This window comes from Schistocerca nitens, chromosome 9 (assembly GCF_023898315.1).
Source record: "Schistocerca nitens isolate TAMUIC-IGC-003100 chromosome 9, iqSchNite1.1, whole genome shotgun sequence".
In the NCBI taxonomy this organism is placed as follows: Eukaryota; Metazoa; Arthropoda; class Insecta; order Orthoptera; family Acrididae; genus Schistocerca; species Schistocerca nitens.
Window position 1 is genome coordinate 160,515,042 of NC_064622.1, and position 22,710 is coordinate 160,537,751.

Genomic DNA, 22,710 nt, shown 5'->3' on the forward strand with positions numbered 1-22,710 from the left:
ATAGTTGGAGAGTATTTGTGCCGGACTGGGAATGGAACCCAGGTTTACTAGGCAGATGCACTGACCACTGCGCTTTCCGGACACAGTGATCATCGCAAGTGCACGGTCCACTTTTGCTCGACTCCTATTAGACCCAAATATTCTCATCTTAAGCACACACTATTAATCTAGTGCCTTTGCCCATTATCCTCATTACTTGCGGCATTTCGCCGATTGCTGGAAGAGTTCGAGCCTATTTTGCATATCCAGTGAAGTGATCAATTGGTCGTTCTCACCTTAATATGTTTGTGGTGTCTGTTATTGCCGATAGGTGCGAAGGAACAGACACAATTTCGATCCGGCAGCCATTATGAATCAATCAAGACACAGAGGAATTAATGATATTAGCTGCCACTGGCCACTGATTTAAGTCAATGGGGATAGTTGAAAGTTTGGCCAGAGCTGGTTTCGAACTTGGCTCTACTGCACACTTTTTTAAAAAAAAATTTCCTCTAGGGCTCTTCCACTTCATTCGTTGAACCCCTATCACCCACACTCCCCCAAAAATCTGTTTAACCTACAAACAAAAACAACATCTAATGAAGCCGCCACTTACCCTGGAAGCTAACTGGAACGGATTTTTACCACCACTTCATAATCCGGTCACAAGCAAATACGAAACACTTTTCCGATCGTCCTCTAAAAAAGAGACGGAGAAAAGAAAGGGCACAATTTTTTTCCCGCTCCTGGGAAAAAGGGGGAGGGGGGTGCTTTCCGCAGCGGCCAGACAGCGAGGTGTCCAATTCATTTTCTCGGTGACTGAGGGTTAAACACCCTGTAAATACTGAAATGTCTCACGTCAATCCATTTTCTGCTGTACCTTCAATATCTTCTCACACCCTGTACTCTCCAATGCTCTAAAGGATGCATAAACGCGAGTGTCCTGATTTATGAGTTTGCAACACATCTGTCGGAAAACTTTCCCCATCAAGTCAGAATAGCTGCCAGAAAATTGAAGTGGAAGTTCCATAGATCCAGGGGCATATGTTTCTCATGTCCCGTTACAGAATTATGCACAGTTCTTCCAGTGAGACTGCCTCCGAGAACGTGACGTGATGGTTGATGTCATCGGTTCCATCAGATTTGGGAGGAAGTCGGCCTTGCCATTTCAAAGGAACCAACCCGGTATTTGCCTGAAGTGATTTAGGGATACAATGGAAAATCTAAATCTGAATGGGTGGACGCCTTCCATATGCGAGTATAGTGTGGAACCACTGCTTCATCTTGCTTGGTAAGAATGTGTCGTCTCCCTGTGCTCTTCCTGAAAGTGGGAGATCTGTAGCACGTCCTCGACGTTATTGTCACGCCGCTGACGAGCCACACAGAGAGCACAGTAATAATCTGTGATGCTGAGGGAGATGATGGCCTGTGTCTCTGCATGCTCCCTGTCTGCAGCAACAATAGACGTGATGAGTCGCCTCATAAAATGTCTCCGTTCTCTGATGACGTGATAGAGAGAAGCACGTCCACCTGGGATGGAACCTTGCAGCCCAGCTCGCTACTCTGGCTGCAGTGATCTGCAGGAGCCGCGCCTGTGTCATACGTACATACATAGAAACAGACACACACACACACACACACACACATACACACGCAGATACATACATTTTTATAATATGTATGGATGTATGGATTTTGTTGTATTTAAAATCTATGTGACTGAACAGAAGCAAGCAATAAACGAAATTCGATGGGTATTGTTTATTTGAAAGTAAATACAACAGAAAACAAGGTCATTAATCTCCTTCCCTCAATTACAAAATGGTTTGCACGTTAGTCAGTGACGCCTGTCACACTCCAGTAATGTTTCTGATCCAGCCGCGCATATACCCGACGTCGGTGTACATCGCCAGAGGGTATTCGCAGTCCTCGTCGCCCCAGGACACGATGCCGACCTGCATGTTTCCGGACACCAGCGGACTTCCGGAATCACCAAAGCAGACGCCCTTGTGGATGTTGCCGGCACACATCATACTGTCGGTGACTGGAAGGATATCGGCAAATATCTTACTGCAAACCGATGTTTGGTCAACGTACAGGTCCACTTTTAGCAATTCCTCTGGTCTCTGGAAATTTTGATCCAGTCCCCAGCCAGTAGCAGTGACAGGTAGGCCTGCAGGAGCCTCGTATCCGTCTGTAGGCAGCTTGACGGGCTGGATGTTCGGTCCGAGCGGGAATGGTTCAGAGGGCTGTGAACATACGAAAAGTTTCTCATAAGGACTAGAACATCTCTATAATATACTGACTGAAATGGGAACTGTTATAACACAAACACATGTGGGATGAGTTGATTACGAGTAAATTCCTCACGCGAGCTTACACTGATCACCCAGAATATTATGACCATCGGCCTAGAAGCGATGTAAACCGTCCAGGCGATAGCAGCGTCAGCTCGCAAGGAATGAAAGCTAGTCAGACACACGTATGGTGCATGTAGTATCAGTGACCGTGCTATCTGTGTGTAGACTGGGGAAGACGACAGAGAAACAATTAAAATCGCTCAAAAGAGGAAAGGCCGCTGGACCTGATGCTGTACCAGTTCCATTTTACACAGAGTACGCGAAGGAACTTGCCCCCCTTCTTGCAGCAGTGTACCATAGGTCTCTAGAAGAGCGTAGCGTTCAAAAGGATTGGAAAAGGGCACAGGTCATCCCTGTTTTCAAGAAGGGACGTCGAATATATGTGCAGAGCTATAGACCTATATCTCTAACGTCGATCAGTTGTAGAATTTTGGAACACGTATTATGTTCGAGCATAGTGACTTTCCTGGAGACTAGAAATCTACTTCGTAGGAATTAGCATGGGTTTCGAAAAAGACGATCGTGTGAAACCCAGCTCGCGCTATTCGTCCTCGAGACTAAGAGGGCCACAGACACGGGTTCCCAGGTAGATGCCGTGTTTCTTGATTTCCGCAAGGCGTTCGATGCAGTTCCCCACAGTCGTTTAATAAACAAAGTAAGAGCATATTGACTATCAGACCAATTCTGTGATTGGATTGAAGAGTTCCTAGAAATCAGAACTCAGCATGTCATTCTCAATGGAGAGAAGTCTTCCGAAGTAAGAGTGATTTCAGGTGTGCCGCAGGGGAGGGTCTTAGGATCGTTGCTATTCACAATATACATAAATGACCTTGTGGATAACATCGGAAGTTCACTGAGGCTTTTTGCGGATGATGCTGTGGTATATCGAGAGGTTGTAACAATGGTAAATTGTACTGAAATGCAGGAGGATCTGCAACGAATTGACGCATGGTGCAGGGAATGGCAATTGAATCTCAATGTAGACAAGTGTAACGTGCTGCGAATACAGAGAAAGAAAGATCCCTTATCATTTAGCTACAATATAGCAGGTCAGCAACTGGAAGCAGTTAATTCCATAAATTATCTGGGAGTAGGCACTAGGAGTGATTTAAAATGGAATGATCATATAAAGTTGATCATCGGTAAAGTAGATGGCAGACTGAGATTCATTGGAAGAATCCTAAGGAAATGCAATCCGAAAACATAGGAAGTAGGTTACTATACACTTTTTCGCCCACTGCTTCAGTATTGCTCACCGGTGTGGGATCCGTGCCAGATGGGGTTGATAGAGGAGATAGAGAAGATCCAACGGAGAGCAGCGCGCTTCGTTAAAGGATCATTTAGTAATCGCGAAAGCGTTACGGAGATGATAGATAAACTCCAGTGGAAGGTTCTTCAGGAGAGACGCTCAGCAGCTCGGTACGGGCTTTTGTTGAAGTTTCGAGAACAGACCTTCACCGAAGAGGCAAGCAATATATTGCTCCCTCCTACGTATAACTCGCGAAGAGACCATGAGGATAAAATCAGAGAGATTAGAGCCCACACAGAGGCATACCGACAATCTTTCTTTCCACGAACAATACGAGACTGGAATAGCAGGGAGAACCGATAGACGTAGTCAAAGTACCCTCCGCCACACACCGTCAGGTGGCTTGCGGAGTATGGATGTAGATGTAGAAGGCGCACAATATATCCAAGTTTGACCGAGGGCAGATTATGACGGCTCGGAGGCTCGACACGAGCATTTCCGAAGAGTTCTGTGGCGAAACAATCGTGAAACGACTTCCAGACGCCGTGGGTTTGGCAGATCACATCCCATTACAGGTATCGAACTCGTAGGCTGGGCAGACTGGTAAAATAGGGCAGGCGGCGAACTGTGGCGGAACTAACATCAGACATTAATTCTGGGCAGTGTGCAAGCGTGTCTGAACACACAGTGCATCGAACACTGCTAACAATTGGGCCTCCGCAGCCAATGTTAACACCACGACATCCGCAACTATGACTGAAATGGGCATGTGGCCATCCGCAATGGGCCTTGGAGCAATGGTAGAGCGTTGCATGGTCCGATGAATTGCGATACCTTCTTCATCATGCCAATGGGAGATCGCGAATCCGTCGTCTTCCAGGGCCACAGCTCTTGGACACCTGTACCGCGGGACGGATACAAGCTGGCGGCGGCTCCATCATGCTCTGGGAAACATTCACGTGGGCATCCGTTTTATCCAGTGGAGTTCGTGAAAGGCACCATGACGGCCAGGGAGTATCGTACAGAAACCCTTCCTGACGATCATGTTTCCCGACGTCAGTGGCATTTTTCAACAAGATAATGCGCCATGTCACAAGGCCGCGAATGTGATGGAATGCTTCGAGGACCACAGTGGCAAGTTACAGTTGATTTGATGACCCCTCAACTCCCCAGATCTAAATGTGACCCTCGACGAAATATTCGGGAATTATCTGACTGTTGTGTGCAGATATTGTGAGAGCTTCCTCCAGCGGCCTACCAAGGCCTCATCGCTCCCACGCAACAACGCGTCGACGATGTTATCCGTGCCATAGGTGGCCATAGTGGCTATTAGGTAGGTGGTCACAATGTTCTGGCTGATGAGTGTATTTTCAGTACTTTTATAAAAGAGAAAAAGGCTCTGCTGCACAGGAAGATGGGTGTGATTGCATGACGAGTATAGGGTACGTGTAACGTTACCCAAATAATTCAATTACAGATCACAGGACAGCATTCCCAATGGCTGTGAATGTTGTGCCGATTTGTCGGTCCGCACCGCAGCGATGATTTGAACTCTAGCCACGTCGGCTCTTTCACTTAGCGCTCAGTGCTGCGGTCGCCATTCTGCACCGTCTCCGTGAGCTGTAGCGCGCTGACCGAGAAGAGGTGGAGTGCTTGGGCTGCTCGCAAAGAGGGCAGCTCTGGTCACAGTCTAACAGGGCGGTTCCCAACCTTTCTTAGGCCATTACCCCTGACTGAACCCAGACATTAGCCACTACTGCCGCCCTCTTCGCCCCTCCCCTCTGCCGGCTGTTGCCCCCACCCCCTCCTCCAGATTATCACCAAGTTCAGCACCTACGTAAACCATAGAATGAAAGACTTTTATTGGAACACTTTTATTTTTAAAATGAGGAAAGATGAATGATTTTTAGTTCGTGCATGCGTAAGGGGGAGGGAGGGGTTGTTGTTAGATGAATGACGAAGGAATTCGTGGTGCCACGCAAATGCTACCTAGAACTCCTTCTCAGATAAGAAAGCTAACTATCCACAGTGGCGGTAGACACTTGTTACAAAAAATACTTCCCTTGCATTACTCCTCTCTATTGCGGCATTTGCTTGACCTGCACACTGTAACCCCATTTAAAACCAAACAAAACAAAATGTGTGCACTATACTTACTGCTCATAAATCACGTGATTGCTCCAGGCTGTTAAAGCTTTGTGTCTGACCACAAACACTAATAGTAATAACAGCAGTAATAGTAATAATAATAATAATAATAATAATAATAATAATAATCACAATGCCACAAATATAGAATACATCACATACATTCAGCAACAGAAAGATTCACATGCAGAAAGGAAGGAGGAAGGGGATTTGTCGACATAAAAAACCTACATTATGGACAGGTAGACAATTTAAGAAAATTCTTTATAGAACGAGCAGAAACTAGCAAAATACACAAAGCAATCACTCACATAAATATATCGGCTACACCACTGCAATTTCATAACCACTTCTACAACCCTTTAGATCACATAACATCAACAGATACAAAGAAAGTAAATTGGAAAAAGAAAACACTACATGGCAAGCACCCATGTCATCTAACACAGCCACACATCGATCAAGACGCATCCAACACATGGCTAAGAAAAGGCGATATATACAGTGAGACGGAAGGATTGCAGTACAGGATCAAACAATAAACATCAGATATTACAGCAAGCATATTATTAAAGATACCAATACCACAACAGATAAATGCAGACTTTGCAAACAACAAATAGAAACAGCAGATCACATCACAACCGGATGTACAATACTAGCAAATACAGAATACATCAGAAGACATGACAATGTAGCAAAAATAATACATCAACAACTTGCCATACAACATAAACGAATAAAACAACACGTTCACACATACAAGTATGCACCACAAGATGTACTGGAGAATGATGAGTACAAATTATACTGGAACAGAACCATTATAACAGATAAATCAACACCACATAACAAACCTGACATCATACTCACCAATAAAGAGAAGAAATTAACACAACTAATCGAAATATCCATACCCAATACAACAAATATACAGAAGAAAACAGGAGAAAAAATTGAAAAATACATCCAACTGGCTGAGGAAGTCAAGGACATGTGGCATCAGGATAAAGTTGACATTATAACAATTATACTATCAACTACAGGAATCATACCACACAATATCCACCAGTTCATCAACGCAATACAGCTACATCCAAACGTATATAAACAACTACAGAAATCTGTAATTATTGATACATGTTCAATTACCCGAAAGTTCCTAAATGCAATGTAACATATACCGCACAGTTAAAAGGAAGCCACGCTTGATCAAGGTACGCGTCACTTTCCATTTTTAACCATAGATAACGTCTGAGAAAGGAAAGAAATAATAATAATACTGCGTGGCCAGCCGCGGTGGGCGAGCGGCTCTAGGCGCTTCAGTCTGAAACCGCGCGACTGCTACGGTCGCAGGTTCGAATCCTGCCTCGGGCATGGGTGTGTGATGTCCTTAGGTTAGTTAGGTTTAAGTATTCTAAGTTCTAGGGGACTGATGACCTCAGATGTTAAGTCCCATAGTGCTCAGATCCATCCAATACTGGGTTCAGCACAATAGTAGCCCTAATGTAGTTACTGCTGAAGAAATTTTGGAACTACTGCAGGTACTGTCTACAACTTGGAGAAGACACTTCCATAAGATATTTAGCGTGTGTTACGTGTATGTCTCACTTTTACCATCAACGATGTACGGGACAAAGCAAAAAATACGTGCGTAGTGGGTGGACTAAGTGAGAATCCTGTAATCTACATCGAATTAATGCCATTAATTGAGAGAAAGTAATTATTGATAACTTTTATAATCAATATTAGACTTACAACATTGTGATAATAGTAATGATCTTCTGAAAATAAGCTACAGTCACGACTGAAACACAATTGAATCGTTTACATTTTACCCCTCAGAAAACTTCATTTCACCCTGCAGGGGTAATTACCCCCAGGTTGGGAACGATTTGTTTAATATAACAGTCTGGATACTCCGTCACTTTTCTGTTACCCACCGCAACTGCGGCACAACAAGCGGCCAGGAAGTTATTCCCGTTGAGTTTGGCGCGATCCTGTGAAAGCGAATTGTAATTGCTTTTACTGATTTGGAGAATGGTTTTTACAGACAGGAGCGTCTGTAGCACAATAAATTGTAGCAACAACAAGAAAAATGTCTTATTCTTCACGTACAAAAAACTGCCAGTAAACAGCAGAAGACTTGATATGTCTAGAGAGGCATCTTATATCTACTCAGAAACGTACAGTTTCGTTCACTACACTTCCAGTCAATTCAGTGAATGTGGAACATAGAAAACGTCTATGGAATGTAATACGTAGATTACTTAACGTAGCAGATAATTTATCACAACTGCGACTGAAGAAAAAACCACACAGACGTAATAATAAAAGAACAAAAGCAATAAAACTATTTCGCAACACAGAAGAAACCGATTCCACAATTGTTCTTGCAGCTGAGCCACAAACGGCAGCAACAAATACACTTACAAATATATTTATGTATTAGAAAATCGAGTGAAGTGTAAGACAGTGCGAGACATTAGGCTCCCTACAAAGTTATTACATGTGAAGCGAAGTGCCTGTCACAACAAGAACAGACAACAAAAGAAATACATTCTTCCCATGCATGAAGCATGTGTTTATGTTCTCTTGTTTTCAGCAGAATAAGTTGCAATTACACACATATTCGAAAGTATTTCATCACCATTAAGTTGTAGCTTATGTACCCGAACCAGGGAGATTCGACTGTTTTACGTGTATCTCACGAACATTAATGTCTCTTGATAATTTACTAATGCTTGGAACACAATAACTATTTCAGTAATTAACTAGAAAAATAATTAAAAACAAACTTCAATTTTACGGCTGCTTTCTCGCTGCTAGGGGTGCTCGTTCCGGCGCAATTAACAGACGCTAACATTCCTCACAGCAGTGAGTGTCGCAACTGTATATCTTAGACTGATTCTGACTGGCGGATAGGCACAGGGTCTGTTTTGATACACCTTGGTAGTGTATACGTCGTGGACTTTGACTTGCGAGTCTCACAGAAACCTGTTGTTGTGAATCAGACTATTCACAAACGTTGGGTAGATTTGATAGCTTGTTGCAGAACTGTGTCTACTCTGTAGTGAGCGGTTCGTTACTACGAGTCGTGATCAGCTAAGGTAGTTTTGATAGCACGTTGCGGAATGATGTTTGTTCTGTTGTGAGCATTCCGTTACCCTGAGTTGCAATCAGCCAAGATAGTCTTAACAGCTAGTTGCGAAGCTTGTGCCTACTCTATTGTTGGTGTTCCGTTATTATAAATAAGTTCGCCAAATTTGTGTGTTTGTTGGTAGCTCGTTATTACGAGTTGTTGTCAGCCATGTGATTTTGGTAATTTTGGTTTCTGGCGTCGAGCAATGCGGAGCTTATTGGAAGCACTGACCGCCGGTATTCGAGTGAACGTCAAGCTTATCGTCTTGTTTCGAAATTGGAAGAAGGTAGAATCATTAACATGAGGGGCATCGTAATGCTAGACCTCCAGATTTCACACAAAATTGGCTATAACACGATCGCCGCAGAACAAATAGGCACTGACCCACCAGAAGGAGGACACCGCGAGGAGTCGGTAATTAGTTCCACTGGGTCTGACAAGTAGATGGGTGACAGCAGCTGAAATATGGCCACAGGTTTAGAGGTGGAGTGTTTGCGTAATGTAGGGTCGCAGTCATCTGTGACACTGACATTGTGTAGTTTACAACGGTGTCTCCCTTTGACATGCGGCGGTCAGACCGTCGTGTCCGTCAACAACATGGCGGAAGATAAGCACGCAGCGATTATCGAGACCCAAAATCAAGTGGAGTTATGGTTTGGCGATCTATTGAATATGGTAAAATCACTCATTTGGTAACTGCTAAAGGAAAACTTAACTCTCAGCAGTATCTGGCGAGAATAATAAATCCTATAGTCATACGGTACCTTCCCAGCAGGAAGACGCAAGTCCCTACATTAGAGTCCTCACCACGAGCCCCTTAACATCCGAGGTCTTCAGTCCCCTAGAACTTAGAAATACTTAAACTTAACTAACCTAAGGACATCACACACATCCATGCCCGAGGCAGGATTCGAACCTGCGACCGAAGCGGTCGCGCGGTTCCAGACTGTAGCGCCTAGAACCGCTCGGCCACTCCGGCCGGCTAACCAGGAGCGAATTTTATAACATCATATGTGTGCTTTAATACACTCCTGGAAATGGAAAAAAGAACACATTGACACCGGTGTGTCAGACCCACCATACTTGCTCCGGACACTGCGAGAGGGCTGTACAAGCAATGATCACACGCACGGCACAGCGGACACACCAGGAACCGCGGTGTTGGCCGTCGAATGGCGCTAGCTGCGCAGCATTTGTGCACCGCCGCCGTCAGTGTCAGCCAGTTTGCCGTGGCATACGGAGCTCCATCGCAGTCTTTAACACTGGTAGCATGCCGCGACAGCGTGGACGTGAACCGTATGTGCAGTTGACGGACTTTGAGCGAGGGCGTATAGTGGGCATGCGGGAGGCCGGGTGGACGTACCGCCGAATTGCTCAACACGTGGGGCGTGAGGTCTCCACAGTACATCGATGTTGTCGCCAGTGGTCGGCGGAAGGTGCACGTGCCCGTCGACCTGGGACCGGACCGCAGCGACGCACGGATGCACGCCAAGACCGTAGGATCCTACGCAGTGCCGTAGGGGACCGCACCGCCACTTCCCAGCAAATTAGGGACACTGTTGCTCCTGGGGTATCGGCGAGGACCATTCGCAACCGTCTCCATGAAGCTGGGCTACGGTCCCGCACACCGTTAGGCCGTCTTCCGCTCACGCCCCAACATCGTGCAGCCCGCCTCCAGTGGTGTCGCGACAGGCGTGAATGGAGGGACGAATGGAGACGTGTCGTCTTCAGCGATGAGAGTCGCTTCTGCTTTGGTGCCAATGATGGTCGTATGCGTGTTTGGCGCCGTGCAGGTGAGCGCCACAATCAGGACTGCATACGACCGAGGCACACAGGGCCAACACCCGGCATCATGGTGTGGGGAGCAATCTCCTACACTGGCCGTACACCACTGGTGATCGTCGAGGGGACACTGAATAGTGCACGGTACATCCAAACCGTCATCGAACCCATCGTTCTACCATTCCTAGACCGGCAAGGGAACTTGCTGTTCCAACAGGACAATGCACGTCCGCATGTATCCCGTGCCACCCAACGTGCTCTAGAAGGTGTAAGTCAACTACCCTGGCCAGCAAGATCTCCGGATCTGTCCCCCATTGAGCATGTTTGGGACTGGATGAAGCGTCGTCTCACGCGGTCTGCACGTCCAGCACGAACGCTGGTCCAACTGAGGCGCCAGGTGGAAATGGCATGGCAAGCCGTTCCACAGGACTACATCCAGCATCTCTACGATCGTCTCCATGGGAGAATAGCAGCCTGCATTGCTGCGAAAGGTGGATATACACTGTACTAGTGCCGACATTTTGCATGCTCTGTTGCCTGTGTCTATGTGCCTGTGGTTCTGTCAGTGTGATCATGTGATGTATCTGACCCCAGGAATGTGTCAATAAAGTTTCCCCTTCCTGGGACAATGAATTCACGGTGTTCTTATTTCAATTTCCAGGAGTGTAGTTTAGTTTCTTGAGTTTATGCGTGTGATGGTTCTCGCGTTTTCGTTTGCGTCGGAAAATAAACCAATTTGATCACATATTACAAGTTCCTCATCAGCGGCGAATTATTTAGTTTTACCTGAGTGCTTCAGTAGTTAAGTTTTTGAATATTTGCGTATTAATCTAACTTATTAGAGACAATTCCTGCCTTTTCGTCAGTGTCTGCAGTAGAGTTCCGGAGCACCTGCAGATAGTCCATTTCTGGATAGTCTAGCTTTTCACAGACTTCCGTATGGGCAGGGACTGTGACAGTTGTGTGTGGATGCAAGCCAGTTTGTGCACTTCACTCTCAGCCCCAGGCTGTGATGGCTTCAGTTACACAGCTTGAGGCTGCAGTGCATGGGCATCAGTGTTGTGGCCTGGCTGTGGGGATCCAACAGACGGCCAGCACATCCGAGTCCTGTGATCGGTTCTCACTGGTGGCCAGCCCAGTTACTGCTCGCACTAAGGTTGACCCCTCGTCTGTGGTCTAGTGGAAGGTCGCCCTAGGGCATAGCAGACGGCGAAAGACTTCCCAGGCGGCTTCACATAAGCGCCCCCCCCCCCCCCCCCCCTAAATTAGTCTGACAAACAGGTTCCAGGTGATATCTGTGGCTGACACTGCTGCTGAGCCAGATGCCGTCGCTTGTCCTGTTTCAGAGGAAACCTCTCAGCCATGACAAACACAGAGGGTTGGATTATTGATAGTTGTGAGGTCCAACGTTAGGTGCTTTATGGGGCCCCTTAGAGACATGGCCGCCAAGAAGGGGAAGAAAACCATTGTGAACTCCGTGTGCATACCTGGTGGAGTCATTCCAGACGTGGAGTGAGTCCTCCTGGATGCCATGAAGAGCACAGGGTGCAGCCAACTGCAGGTGGTGGCTCACGTTGGTACCAATGATGTGTGTCACTTTGGATCAGAGGAGATTCTCTTTAGTTTTGAATGGCTACCAGAAGTGGTGAAGGCTGCCAGCCTTGCTTACGAAATGAAAGCAGAAGGACCGATTCTGGTCCTCTGGTACAGAGCCGAGCGGAGGGTCTGGATCAGAGGCTTAGATGGTTCTGCGACCGTGTAGGCTGCAGATTCTTCGACTTGCGCCATAGTGTGGTTGGGTTTTGGGTTGCGCTGAGTAATTTTAATAATTAACAGCCAAAGCTGCACCATTTGCCTAGAATTTACCTAGGTTTCTGTCAGGATAACCCGATCTTCTTCAGAATAACAGTAACTACCATATTTCCATAGTGGACATAATCAAGCTAAAGCTACAAATCCATAAATTATCGTCAGACTATAAAACTTATTTGGAACTACCTCGGCCCCACTTCGCGACCGCGATGCGGCAGTCACGAGTGCTGTACTGGAACTGACCGTAGCGTCATGAGGCCCGCCTAGGTGGACACAATACCTTGCGCCTACGCATAAACTGTATGATAGTTACTTGTTGGGGCAAGACGTGAACTTAACTCCTCACCTTGAATTTGTTAGTAAGGTGAAATAAAAGGTATAGTTGAGGAAAAGGGCGTAAATGTTAACCTGTGCAGAACGTACTTAGATCGACTGTCTTAACATTTATTAAGTATTCATTGGTAATGATATGAGGAAGACATGTGCTCACAAGGTATGGCCTATGTAGGAAAATTTTTGTGCTTAAACACGATGTTTATTCACCTAAGAAGAACTTAGGAGTGGTTCGCTAATATAAAGCCAACATCATTACGACTAGGCCTAGAAGTTATTAAGACGTACTTGTTAAGCACTTGCTTAGCTATGGTTACAACACATGAACATCTTATTTACTTAGCACACAAATGGTCATGATTCAACTTAGGAGCAAGTCTATATCTAATCTGTAACATCCGGCAATACGTGCTATATAAAATAGATGTTCATTATTCAAGGTTAGTATATTTGACCTGAAATGGTCTAGAATCAAGTTAAAAAATTAAGGCACGTGCCTGATTGAGCTTCCTGGAGAAGTTATGGTTATGAGTTGCAGAAAACACTAAAGTAGGAATTAATGTGGTGGCAATGGGGTACTCAATTTGCCTCCATGGATGTAATCCACACACGTACTATAAAAACTGTGTGTGGACCACTGCCATCATAATTTAGACCTGGTGACCACTGCCATTGAACTTAGGGAATGACAGCGGAAATACGCTTAAAGCTAAAGTGTAACTTGGCGAACATCGCTCCGGTCAACACACTTAAAATAATTGACCGACATAGGTCAATATGTACTTAAAGAACTAGTCTAAATTATGGGATGATGTTACCCTCTCGTAATACCTACATGGACATGACTGCCATTAATTAAGTTACTAAAAAGTTGTGTATTACTAGGTGATGGCACCACTGCTGTCGTATATACACAGTATTGACCACAATCGGTCATATTGAAGGATTATGTGGTAGCACCTATATTCTGTAAATGAGTGGTGACTTGGGGATCGTCATTCCGGTTACTACACGTACGTGCTATTGACCGATGAAGCTATTATCTACTATTTAAATCAAGTGTGGGAGAGAAGGTGGACGAGGTTAAGGAGTTGGTCTTCAGCGGAGAAGGAGGGTCGGAAGGCACAATGGTTAAGGGGAAGGAGGTGGTGTTGATTGAGGTGGTGATGGATACGACTGGAGAGGATGGACTCGAAGACCTTACTGAAGACGATAGGAAGAGGCGACGGAAGGGGGTTTTTTGGGTTTGAGGAATAAGAGGACGCGAAAAGTCTTCCACAGGTCAGGGCGAAAGCTGGCAGAGAGCATGACGTTGTAAAATTGGCAAGGACAGTCAGGAATGAAAAGGGGCATTCTCTGAGGTGGCAGTAGGTGACACAGTCGTGAGCAGGGGCAGTGTTGCGTTTTGACTGGAGGATGTCATGTCATGTGCTGTGATTGGAGTGTTGATGCCGGAGGGGGGCAACTGCCCCAAGTACTGGAGACTGGGAGCAAGAGGAGCGACCGAGGTAACCGCGCATTACATGACAGTGGGGAAGGGGATTTTAAATATCAGTTCGGTTTTATAAAATAAGAATTGTTTTTCTTTTTTAGTGTGGCTTTGCAGTCTAATAATAAAAATGGTAAATATGTTATTTCTTTAAAAACTGCTTAAAAATTAATGTACATTTTATAGTCCATAGTGTATTATAGTCCGTAATATACGGTATCAGAATAACTGCCTTACGATGGTAGCAGACACACCTCCAAATTGGAACTGTGGTGAGCTGTTGACATTCACCACAGTGTGCGTCATCTAGCGGACCTGCCTTTATAAACTTCAAAAAAAAAAAAAAAATGGTTCAAATGGCTCTGAGCACTATGGGACTTAACATCTGAGGTCATCAGTCCCCTAGAACTTAGAACTACTTAAACCTAACTAACCTAAGGACATCACACACATCCATGCCCGAGGCAGGATTCGAACCTGCAACCGTAGCAGTCCCGTGGTTCCGGACTGCAGCGCCTAGAACCGCAAGACCACCGCGGCCGGCCTATAAACTTCCACCCCTTCCTAGCTGAAAAGTCACTCGGCCTAATTCTAATGGGTAAATGAGAATATATTTTGTTATTATTTGTTGTAAACTGTAAGGGAAAAACGTGTTCAGTACCAAATACGTCAGTGAACATGTTTTTTTTCCACAAATAACTTCGTGTCTTTATATTAATTTGCACCGCTGTAGATCTGGTACACAGTGAATAAGACGAAACGCCAACTTACTTGCACGACAACAATGTCATTGTCGAGACTGGTGCTGTTGAAGTTCTCGTGATAAACGACTCTCGATATGTTGAAGACGACGCCGCCACTCTCGCGTATCGTCGATCCGGCCCGCAGCAACATCTTGGTGACGTCGTCGTAGAAGCAGTGACCGGCTGACATTGCCCACGTCGTGCTGATTATGGATGCGCCGCACTCGTGCCTGACCAGGAACTGTATGGAGAGGTTCCACGGGTACTCTGATATGGTGGTCGCGTTGCCATTCACGATACGTCCATGGCCCCTCCTGCTCCAAGGCATCCTAGCTCTGGGGGCCGATAAGGCTGGTACCAACAGGCACACCACGATGACAAGTGCTCGCAACATTGTGGCCACCGAGAGTGTCCTACTCCTGAAGACGGCTTCCTTTTATAATGCCGCTTTGTGCTTAAAATGATCTGTCTGGCGCAATTGGTTTTCCCATTTACGTTTTTACCTGCAATCAGGGATATTAAAATTTTTGAGCAATGGCGTAGTACATCGTTTAAGGTCAAAGTTAGTTCTAATCTTAACAAATGAGCTCGTCTCGTTTATCATTCCATTTCGATTCTGGTATTTATAAACTAGTCATTATAAACTAGTTATCAGATAAGTATCACTGTATCTTGAAGCGAGGAAACTCGATTGTTTTTTGAGTAGTGCTAACGTGGAACCTTCGTGTTCAAGCAGCATTCAGTATCAGACAAAGAAAGGAAATTTTATTTTTGATTTCAAATCAATAGGTGAATTTTTTAATACGTCTAAGTGGAAGGGACATTTTCCTGAATAGGAAAATGTAATTATTTTGGTAATATATGAAACAAATGACCTGTACATTAATCACATTATTATTTCTCTAATCAACATCCCTTTTTCTCAACACATACTAATCGTACAGGAATGAATGAGGTATCTTTACGAATGTTTTTCAACCGGCTTCTGACGTTGCATATCAATTTTTCGCTAAAACTTTCTATTTGTGGAAAATTTCAACATAAAAGAGACTTTTAACTATCATACGCAAAAAGGCATCATGGGTGCCCAGCTTCATACCTTTATTTTACGAAGTTAACTAATTAATCACGAATAAGAGACTCCTTTTTCTTCCTATCTTACTAAAGACACCATTTTTTTGTAGTGCTTATTAACCGGATAATTTGTGTACATCATTGCCATAGATACACTCCTGGAAATTGAAATAAGAACACCGTGAATTCATTGTCCCAGGAAGGGGAAACTTTATTGACACATTCCTGGGGTCAGATACATCACATGATCACACTGACAGAACCACAGGCACATAGACACAGGCAACAGAGCATGCACAATGTCGGCACTAGTACAGTGTATATCCACCTTTCGCAGCAATGCAGGCTGCTATTCTCCCATGGAGACGATCGTAGAGATGCTGGATGTAGTCCTGTGGAACGGCTTGCCATGCCATTTCCACCTGGCGCCTCAGTTGGACCAGCGTTCGTGCTGGACGTGCAGACCGCGTGAGACGACGCTTCATCCAGTCCCAAACATGCTCAATGGGGGACAGATCCGGAGATCTTGCTGGCCAGGGTAGTTGACTTACACCTTCTAGAGCACGTTGGGTGGCACGGGATACATGCGGACGTGCATTGTCCTGTTGGAACAGCAAGTTCCCTTGCCGGTCTAGGAATGGTAGAACGATGGGTTCGATGACGGTTTGGATGTACCGTGCACTATTCAGTGTCCCCTCGACGATCACCAGTGGTGTACGGCCAGTGTAGGAGATCGCTCCCCACACCATGATGCCGGGTGTTGGCCCTGTGTGCCTCGGTCGTATGCAGTCCTGATTGTGGCGCTCACCTGCACGGCGCCAAACACGCTTACGACCATCATTGGCACCAAGGCAGAAGCGACTCTCATCGCTGAAGACGACAGGTCTCCATTCGTCCCTCCATTCACGCCTGTCGCGACACCACTGGAGGCGGGCTGCACGATGTTGGGGCGTGAGCGGAAGACGGCCTAACGGTGTGCGGGACCGTAGCCCAGCTTCATGGAGACGGTTGCGAATGGTCCTCGCCGATACCCCAGGAGCAACAGTGTCCCTAATTTGCTGGGAAGTGGCGGTGCGGTCCACTACGGCACTGCGTAGGATCCTACGGTCTTGGCGTGCATCCGTGCGTCGCTGCGGTCCGGTCCCAGGTCGACGGGCACGTGCACCTTCCGCCGACCATTGGCGACAACATCGATGTACTGTGGAGACCTCACGCCCCACGTGTTGAGCAATTCGGCGGTACGTCCACCCGGCCTCCCGCATGCCCACTATACGCCCTCGCTCAAAGTCCGTCAACTGCACATACGGTTCACGTCCACGCTGTCGCGGCAAGCTACCAGTGTTAAAGACTGCGATGGAGCTCCGTATGCCACGGCAAACTGGCTGACACTGACGGCGGCGGTGCACAAATGCTGCGCAGCTAGCGCCATTCGACGGCCAACACCGCGGTTCCTGGTGTGTCCGCTGTGTCGTGCGTGTGATCATTGCTTGTACAGCCCTCTCGCAGTGTCCGGAGCAAGTATGGTGGGTCTGACACACCGGTGTCAATGTGTTCTTTTTTCCATTTCCAGGAGTGTATTAACCATTACCCTTATCTCTGCCTGTCGTATAAGTTGACTTTTCAAAACAAGTAAACTTTCCGAAATGACAAAAATATTTTTCATGTTGCCTTGAATTGTCATTCACGTGTTGCTAATAAGGCCCGATGTGCATACTGTATGCGAAAGTATATACAAGGATGTCCATAAATTCATTACTGTTATTTCACGTCAATCGGTTCAGTTTTGAAGACGGTTCCTCTTCATTCCCACAATTTCTCTTCGTCTACACTTATTCCAGATGCTCTCGTTATTTAAAGATATAAAAGTGTGAATATTTCGCTTCAGTCCCCTGGTACCGGTAAAGGCTAGACGCCATAACGCAAAAGGACGCGCAGCAAACTCTATTGTTTTCGACCTTAGCAGGTGACAGCATTCAGAGACGTGTCGAAGGATTACGTAACAGACGCAAGCTGACTGGATACGATACACGATGGATGACATCGCGTCTGCTTGCTGAAATATTGCAAAAGCTTTACTGCGCTCTCTGATAGAATCAGCATGCGGAAAAACCTAAATTCACGAACTCCCACGAAGAAAAAGATTCTAAAGTTGTTCAGGGACCTTTTCTGTGTTGTTTGGTATAGTGACTTGCTGTACATGTGCAGGGAGAGGGAAGAAGGTTATTGCATCCGGCTTATGACGACAATGTACAGGTCGAGCGGTCAGGAATTGTGAGTGGGCGTCTAGGGTGGACGTTAAATGACAGAATAGGAAATTAAGCCTAATAAAGAGAATATATTTCGGTGTACGGGATACAAGGGGCGTCCCTAGGGAGTAAGTAACTAGGTGTGTGCCAGTCTAGGAGGACGAACAACTAAATAAGGGAAGGCGGTTTATGTTATGTCGGTGGCTCTGCGACGCCACAACGACGTGTGTTCTCGTCGAGCTCTGGATCACAAGAGAGATAGAAGCAACTGTGTTCTCCACTGTAGAATTCTGCAGCGTCCACATGCGTGACCTGTATCCCACGCACGCTATTGGCTGAAACCTATAGCGTGAATTCGCTACCATTTTCAGGAGAGGCGACAAAGCGTCTCTTGTCATCATCTTATACTGCACAGAAGTGCCTTGGTACTGAAAGGCGGGCAACTGTGTCACGTAGGCACAGCGGAAATTGCTCTGGGAGAAAACTTGTTTTGAAATAAATTTTTTAAACTAATTCCCTGAATTATCCTCGACTGTCTGCCACCCTGCACATTGCGGTCTCGATAGAGAGAAATAGTGTATACGTGATTTATTTGGTTTGTTTCCCCATTTTCCTTAGTTTCTGTGAAAGTACTTCCACAATGCTGAATTAGTACAATACAATCACCAAAACTTGCAACCTAAAACACAAACATCTACGTACAGACACATGGTGTAATAGCCAACTCTTCCTCCATAAACTTCTACATACTGTAATTACAATGAAATCCAGACCTTCAACTGCTTGCAGGCGTTGATAAATATCAACGGGGACAGTTGAAAAATGTGTGCCCCCTCTGGGGCTCGAACCGGAATCTCCTGCTTACATGGCCCGTTGATAGTTATTAACGCCCGTAAGCAGCTAAAGGTCTGGATTTCATTATAATTTCATTCTTCGAGAGCTGTAAGATCTCCAGTGGTATCTGTACAGATACCAGATTCATATAGATAAGGCTTACCAGCCAATGATTTAAGTGCGGATGTACTCACTTTGCCTGAACTCTTACGGGAATCGGTAGACTGACTGCCGTGAGTAATGAGTATGGTGGGCAGGGGCACTACAAATGTAGTGTGTGGACAGAAAGCTGGAAAGTGTGGGTCTCACGGGGAGCGTGTCAGAGATAAGTGCCTGCAGTCGGACTATCACCTGTGTCAAAAAATGGTTCAAATGGCTCTGAGCACTATGGGACTTTACATCTATGGTCATCAGTCCCCTACAACTTAGAACTACTTAAACCTGACTAACCTAAGGACATCACACAACACCCAGTCATCACGAGGCAGAGAAAATCCATGACCCCGCCGGAATCGAACCCGGGAACCGGGCGTGGGAAGCGAGAACGCTACCGCTATCACCTGTGTCCTCGGTGGCACAGTCGGATGTTCGGGCAGAGGGCTGCTCGCCCTCTGTAATAAAAAACTGAGTAAAGAAATCAACGATCGGATGTCTTGTGACGTCCGCGCAGACCAAACGCAACGAACAATACCGAAGAACATGCAAAAAGAAAGAAAAAAATAAAAAATAAAAAAAAGACAGAGCGTCTGCCGTGTAAGCACGTGGTCCCGCGTTCGAGTCCGGGTCGGGGCACACATTTTTCAACTGTCCCCATTGATATTTAGCAACACCTGTAAGCAGGTAAAGATCTGGATTTCATTATAATTTCATTCGTACAGATCTGCAAGATCACCAGTGTTATCTTTACAGACACCAGCTTCATCTATATACTGTTGTGAAACTCTGTTAACGAACAACAAACACTGACGGGAAAAACAAACGCGAGACAGGACAGATCTGTATAAATGCAATCTTGACGGTAGAGAATGAAGTCGGCGTTACTGTTGGCATTAGCACGTACCGTGGACTGACGGATCAACGTTGCTTTCAGACACGACACACAACTCATATCGTCGACTTTTGGACTTTTCTGTCTATATTTTCAATGCAATAGAGGTACAAAGGAAAATGGAATTTAGAAATCACACGAAAAGCTGCCACAGTGTAAAGAGTGATTGGATACTCCGGATACCACAGTCCAAACTTTTGTATCCCGCCTGGAAGGGGGCGCGTAGGTCTGCTCCTGTAAACTGAGGGGCAGGCCGAATGTAGGAAGCGAGTAGGAGCAGGAAAAGGTGAAAATCTCTCGGTACAGCTTTTTACGTAAAAGTACATTTAATTATTAGTCAATGACATACGTAACTTTACAACTGAAGAGCCCGTAGGTGCAAAACCGTATTCCCATCGTAAGTAGTACATAGTCTCAATAGCAAGCGAAGTGTCCCGGCCGTCTGCTCTTCATCAAATGGCCTGAATCTGGAGCGGAACTCGTAGAGCAAAGCGCCGGGTAGAGGGCGCTGTCGTCGTAGTCTCGTAGTGCCAACCTATGAACTTGCCGTGGCATCGTTGCTATCGATACCACACAATTCGCAAAATCTGATGCAGGTGGAGTTCGTGTTCATCCTGTAGTATAGTGCAGACTTCTTTTCCTCTTGTGTCACAGCTAAAAGACAGTACGAAATCTCGCAGAGTTTATTTTAATTGTGACTTTTATTTGTTTACTCTCACCACGAGTGAAGGAGGTGAGAGGATCCGTGGGTCAGTCAATATTTTGGTGTTGTCCTCTGCATGTGACAATCAGATCCAAACTGAGGAGGTTTCTTGACCCCTCTCGTGCTATTGCTATTTGCGCAGAAAGGAAGCAGATACATTACAGCACACAAAGGGGAACTGTACCTTTCAGTCACAAAGAACTGGATAGGACTGAGGGGCAAGAATAAAGGAATAAATGGAAAATTGCAGGTGACACGACGGATCGAATTATAGGAAGAGAAGAAGAAATAGGTCCCACCAAGAGTCGAAATAGGAAGAGGAGCCTCACACATCTGCATATTTGAAGAAGGAGCAAAAGATTACTAAACTGTAGAGAAAATATAGGATAAATAATGATATTGTGAAGAAGAAAGGTGCCCTGCCAGGGAGAAACAGGGGTGGTGGTGTCGTCCCTCATTTACAGGGTGAATTACCTGTTCATTTTACAATTGCCAACGTCAGAATTCGCACTAAGCTTTGTTTACGTACTAACGGGGCTGAAGGCGTCCGTCGATACTCCACAGTACACGAATGACGCAAGTAGCTCTGCATTGTACAGTCACATTATAGTCATAGTGCATAACTACTGCTGTGTATTCTTAGCGTCTGCTGAAGTTGGCAGTGATCACCTAAATATATGTCATCGAAGAGTACACTCAGACGGAAAAGTTTTGATTAATAACGTAAGAGGATAATCCCATTGATTAATAACGTACGAGGGTAATCCCAAAAGAAAGGTCTAAAATTTTTTTATAAGTACATACATCAGTTTACAGCTTGAACATTTAGCTATTTTTCGACACCATTTCGGTCGATGCATTTTTGTAGACGCTGTGGCAGTTTTTGTATGCCCATGTCATACCAGCTCGCCACCATGCTGTTCAGAAAATTATGAACCTCTTCTTTTACCTCGTCGTCGGAACTGAATCGCTTTCCGGCCAAATGTTCTTTTAACCTAGGGAACAGGTGATAGTCACTGGGCGCCAAGTCAGGACTATAGGGTGGGTGGGTGATTATGGTCCACTGAAACTGTTGCATGAGAGCAACAGTTTGACGAGCGATGTGTGGGCGAGCGTTGTCATGAAGAATGTGTAGTACGCCCTTGCTCAACATTCATCTTCTCTGGTTCTGAACTGCCCGTTTGAGTTTTTTCAGAGTCTCACAGTACCTGTCAGCGCTACTTGCGGTCCCAGCGATTCAGCTCCGACGATGAGGTGAAAGAAGAGGTTCATAACTTTCTGAACAGCATGGAGGTGAGCTGGTTTGACATGGGCACACAAAAACTGCCACAGCGTCTACAAAAATGTATCGACAGAAATGGTGATTATGTAGAAAAATAGCTGAATGTTCAAGCTGTAAACTGATGTAAAGCATTGTAGAAATAAACAGGTGTATGTACTTATAAAAAAAATAGGAGACGTTACTTTTGGGATTACCCTCGTACTACTGGCAGGAAACTCTTGAGTACGAGGCTCATTTCAAGTTGTTGTGCTAACAATTATGACAGGGAAGAAATTAGCTGCTAATGACTTACCACGTTCATCATGAGAGCGACAGAAAATTAGTATCCGGGAGCTGCAGAGCTCAACCTTCTATGAGGTGTACGTATTGCGCCTCACAAAATGGACATTGTCGACATTCAAGAAATGTTTTGAATTAACCATTAACTTGAATCATCAACGCCGAATGAAAAATGGGGCACAGCACCTCCAACTTCTCGCTGCACAC

At 45.6% G+C, this 22,710-nt stretch overlaps 1 protein-coding gene across 1 annotated transcript; it reads right to left on the minus strand.

Annotated features, from left to right (window-relative positions):
- Positions 1 to 1,795: 1,795 nt before the first annotated feature.
- Positions 1,796 to 15,365, minus strand: LOC126204073 (trypsin alpha-like). The gene is made up of 2 exons (XM_049938494.1): positions 15,066 to 15,365; positions 1,796 to 2,228 (listed from the first exon to the last, which is right to left on the minus strand). The coding sequence occupies exons 1-2, from the start codon at positions 15,363 to 15,365 to the stop codon at positions 1,830 to 1,832; spliced, it is 699 nt and encodes a 232-aa protein (XP_049794451.1). The 3' UTR covers positions 1,796 to 1,829.
- Between the last annotated feature and the right edge of the window lie 7,345 nt (positions 15,366 to 22,710).